This window comes from Melanostigma gelatinosum (genome assembly GCF_949748355.1).
Source record: "Melanostigma gelatinosum genome assembly, chromosome: 12".
NCBI lineage: Eukaryota > Metazoa > Chordata > Actinopteri > Perciformes > Zoarcidae > Melanostigma > Melanostigma gelatinosum.
In genome coordinates this window covers 15900166-15903653 of record NC_136645.1, presented here as the reverse complement: position 1 = coordinate 15903653, position 3488 = coordinate 15900166, and the positions used below count along the sequence as shown (strand labels likewise).

At 47.2% G+C, this 3488-nt stretch overlaps 1 protein-coding gene across 1 annotated transcript; it reads right to left on the bottom strand.

Annotated features, from left to right (window-relative positions):
- Nucleotides 1-78: 78 nt before the first annotated feature.
- Nucleotides 79-1713, bottom strand: gpr75 (G protein-coupled receptor 75; the record flags this gene model as incomplete). The annotated part of the gene is made up of 1 exon (XM_079280991.1): nucleotides 79-1713. The coding sequence occupies one exon, from the start codon at nucleotides 1711-1713 to the stop codon at nucleotides 79-81; it is 1635 nt and encodes a 544-aa protein (XP_079137117.1).
- Nucleotides 1714-3488: the final 1775 nt, after the last annotated feature.

The window sequence follows — 3488 nt, the reverse complement described above, 5'->3', positions numbered from 1 at the left end:
CATCAAATGGGCTGTTTTCGTGTTCCTCTTCTGATCCAAAGCCACGGACAGATTGTCCACACCTCTTCTGATCTTCTATTAGACTGAGGGAATGGGAATCTGGTGCACTGAGGTGCTTTCAAAGTCTTGCAGTGCGTCCTGGTGAGTGTGGTAGTGCATGGCTACATAAGACTTGGCGAAGGCAAATGTCTGAGAGCTGACAGGTTGCATGCTGGTTGGGGAGCTGGGTCCTGCAGAGGGACTGCTGTTGTATATACTGTAGTAGGGCTCAATGCGGGTGTTGATGGGCGTCGAGGTACTCGGGGGGCGAGGTTTGCGCCCACCTGTGGCCCTTGGACTACCAGCACAATCCCTGGAGTGACTAGGCCCGCAAGCCTGGTCAACCAGCCTCCTCTGCGGCTTGGGCGACAGCACATAGGCCGAGTTGGTCTCATGATGGGAGGATTTATTGCGATTGACTTCCAGGCTGCCCTTCCCCATCGCATGCAACCGAGTCTTTTGCTTGCAACAGAGAAAGCCCAGTGCCGCCCACTGAATGCACCATAGCACGCGGCGGCGGAGGCCCGCGCTGTTGCGCGAGTACACAAAGGGATTGATGCCCGACTTGAGGAAAATGAGCACAAAGCCGCACAGTTCAAACTGGTAATGTGCAAAGCTGCTTTCTGGGGACAAAACGTCCTGCGCCAGTGAAACTCCCATCGGCAAGCAGCAAAGCAGCACAGAGAACACGATGACTACGCAGGTGACGACTGCCTTCAAGTCTTTGGCTGTGGCCAAGTTGACTGTGGACACCAGCTGACAGCAGGTGGCTCCTTGGGCAGCCCCTGGAACCAGAGGCTGGCTGGTCTTGTTGACATAAGAGTGTGTCTGAACTTTGTGCAGTTTGTTGTAAGTCTGGTTGCAGTACAGAGACGGGTCTTGAACAGCACACTGCATGCTCTCAAAGCCTGCTGCGATGAGGGGTGGTGGGAGTGGAGGGCATGTGGCGTCTACAGTGATGACCGGACATTTCCTCACCTGTGCATTCTTCCTCAGTGTCTGAGCAATCATCAGATAGGACACCGACACCACAGCCACACAAAAGGCAAAGTCTGCCAGGTAGACATACAACACCACCCTGGCCTGTCCACCTCCAAGGCCAAAGTGGGGCAAGCAGGGTCCATCTCTACGCGGGTACGCTCGCATGGTAAGGAGGGCCGCCATGGTGAAGCTGGACGTCCACAGCAGGGCGGTGAGGGCCAGCGTGCAGGGGAAGGAGGCGGTACGGTTGGGCTGCTGCCCCAAAACCATGCGCAGTCTATGCAAAGCAATGACCGCTACCGTCTCCAGGGACATGATGATGAAACCCGAGCTGGTCAAGTGGAAGGCGAAGCAGAAACTCTTCGACACGCCATCCCCTCCGCCTGCATCCAGGAAGAGCACCAGAGCAAACATGGGAGCGGTCACACAGCAAATGAACAAGTCACAGAAGGACAAGTTGAGGATCATGAAGTCAAAGTTGGTGCGGAACTTGCGAAACACCGGGTCAAAAAAGGACAGGAACACCACGAGGTTGCCATAAGAGCCCAGGCAGAAAATGAAGATGAGGAGGAGAGAGCAAAAGGTCAAGGTAGCAGTGTGGATCACAGCCCAACTCGATGGGGTCTGGGTGCCATTGAAGTTCTGCGGTCTTGGCACATCCACCAGGTCTGATGGTGTAACAGAGGTGTTCATTGTATTATTAACAATTTATAAGGATCCCACAGTCATCAATGTCAGCATTATTCCTCTTTACGGAAGGAGCACATGATCATCACAGTAGCTGCTGCTTGCGCCATTGCTGCCACCTTGGGGGGGAGAGTGCTACAAGAAGGATACAAAGTCACATATTAGCTATACTGTGCAGCAGATCACATTTGATTCATTCATGGTTAACACATTTAATACACTCATGATTGATGAAAGGGAGCAATTCACAGTTCATTTACCATCGACTGTAAACAGGTAGCATTAATAAGCTGTGATACACTAGGGTACATGTTAGACACGAGCTACAGGGGGCTATTAACTATGCACCTCTGCATTTGGCCAATTATACCTCACCCCCCCCCCCCTCCTCCTCCTCCTCCTCCCAACACACGTCTGCTCAAATCCAGAGGAAAAATGTGTACAACATTGTATTCCTAATTTATCTAGATTTCAAGCAGTTACATGGTTCAGATAATCCATAAAATGATACAATATAACCTACCATCTCTCATCGATCGTGGGTCCATCCTCAGCATCGTTTGATACAGCCCATCTTGGTTTTTAGCAATACGATAGTAAGTGAACGCACCGCGGCTTCGAAAAAAACCCCGTATTTCAACGACAGAGCATCCAAAAAGCGGTCAATTGACAAAAACAATGATGTACAACACGTTTCCTTACATGTCTGTGTTCATTTTTAACGCGTTTACAGCACAAACAGCTGATCGCGTATTCGTTTTCCTGGCGATATCTCCATTCTTACACCGGAACGACAGCCGCTGGACGTGCACTGAGAAATGAGTATGAAGTCACTGCCTACGTATCTGGGCATAAGCTATAACCACTGCATTCAATGTCCCCTCTGTAAGAACGCGCCCCACACCCCCATCTATTATGACAATAGAACAGGGACTAATGCTTGTTCTTAGGTTTACTACAGGGTCACAAGATTTTAAAAAGAGGCTGTTACGCCATATTCTGACTTCAGATCAGCCTATATCACCCCCCCCCCCCCTCCTCCCAATGGCAACATACAGTACTGTTGCGTGTACCATTGGTGGTCCAATAGTATTTAAAATAGTCAAATACAGGGTACGTTTACACTATTTGCATATATTCTTAGATGAACAAATATACAAACAATTTAATTAATCTTTTTTTTCCCGCTTTTCACTGCAGTCCTTCGGAACAGCGGCTTATACAACGTCGTTGCTAGGCGACAAGCAGTGATGATTCGGTGTGCAGTAATCGTGGCCCCCGAGGGCCAATACTCTCTTTACACGTTTCTATTCATGTATACGTCTCTTAAGACGTTTCTATTCATGTATATGTCTCTTAAGAAGTTTCTATTCATGTATATGTCTCTTAAGAAGTTTCTATTCATGTATACATCTCTTAAGAAGTTTCTATTCATGTATATGTCTCTTAAGACGTTTCTATTCATGTATACGTCTCTTAAGAAGTTTCTATTCATGTATACGTCTCTTAAGAAGTTTCTATTCATGTGGTCCGACTTACTGAAGTATATTTTTTGTAAAGATAAAACAACAAACATTCACCATGTTGCAGTGCCACTGTTCAGTGTAGATACTTTACTAGTGTAACATAAGTTGAAGTTGAATTTTTGCAAGTAATAGGTTTTTACTATCACTTTCAAAAACATCTGGAAAAATAGAAGGGTGAATCATGAGTTGCTCCATTTACTACATACAAATATTGAGAACTTCAGTTCAGAAAAAACAAATACTTCTTTATTTTTT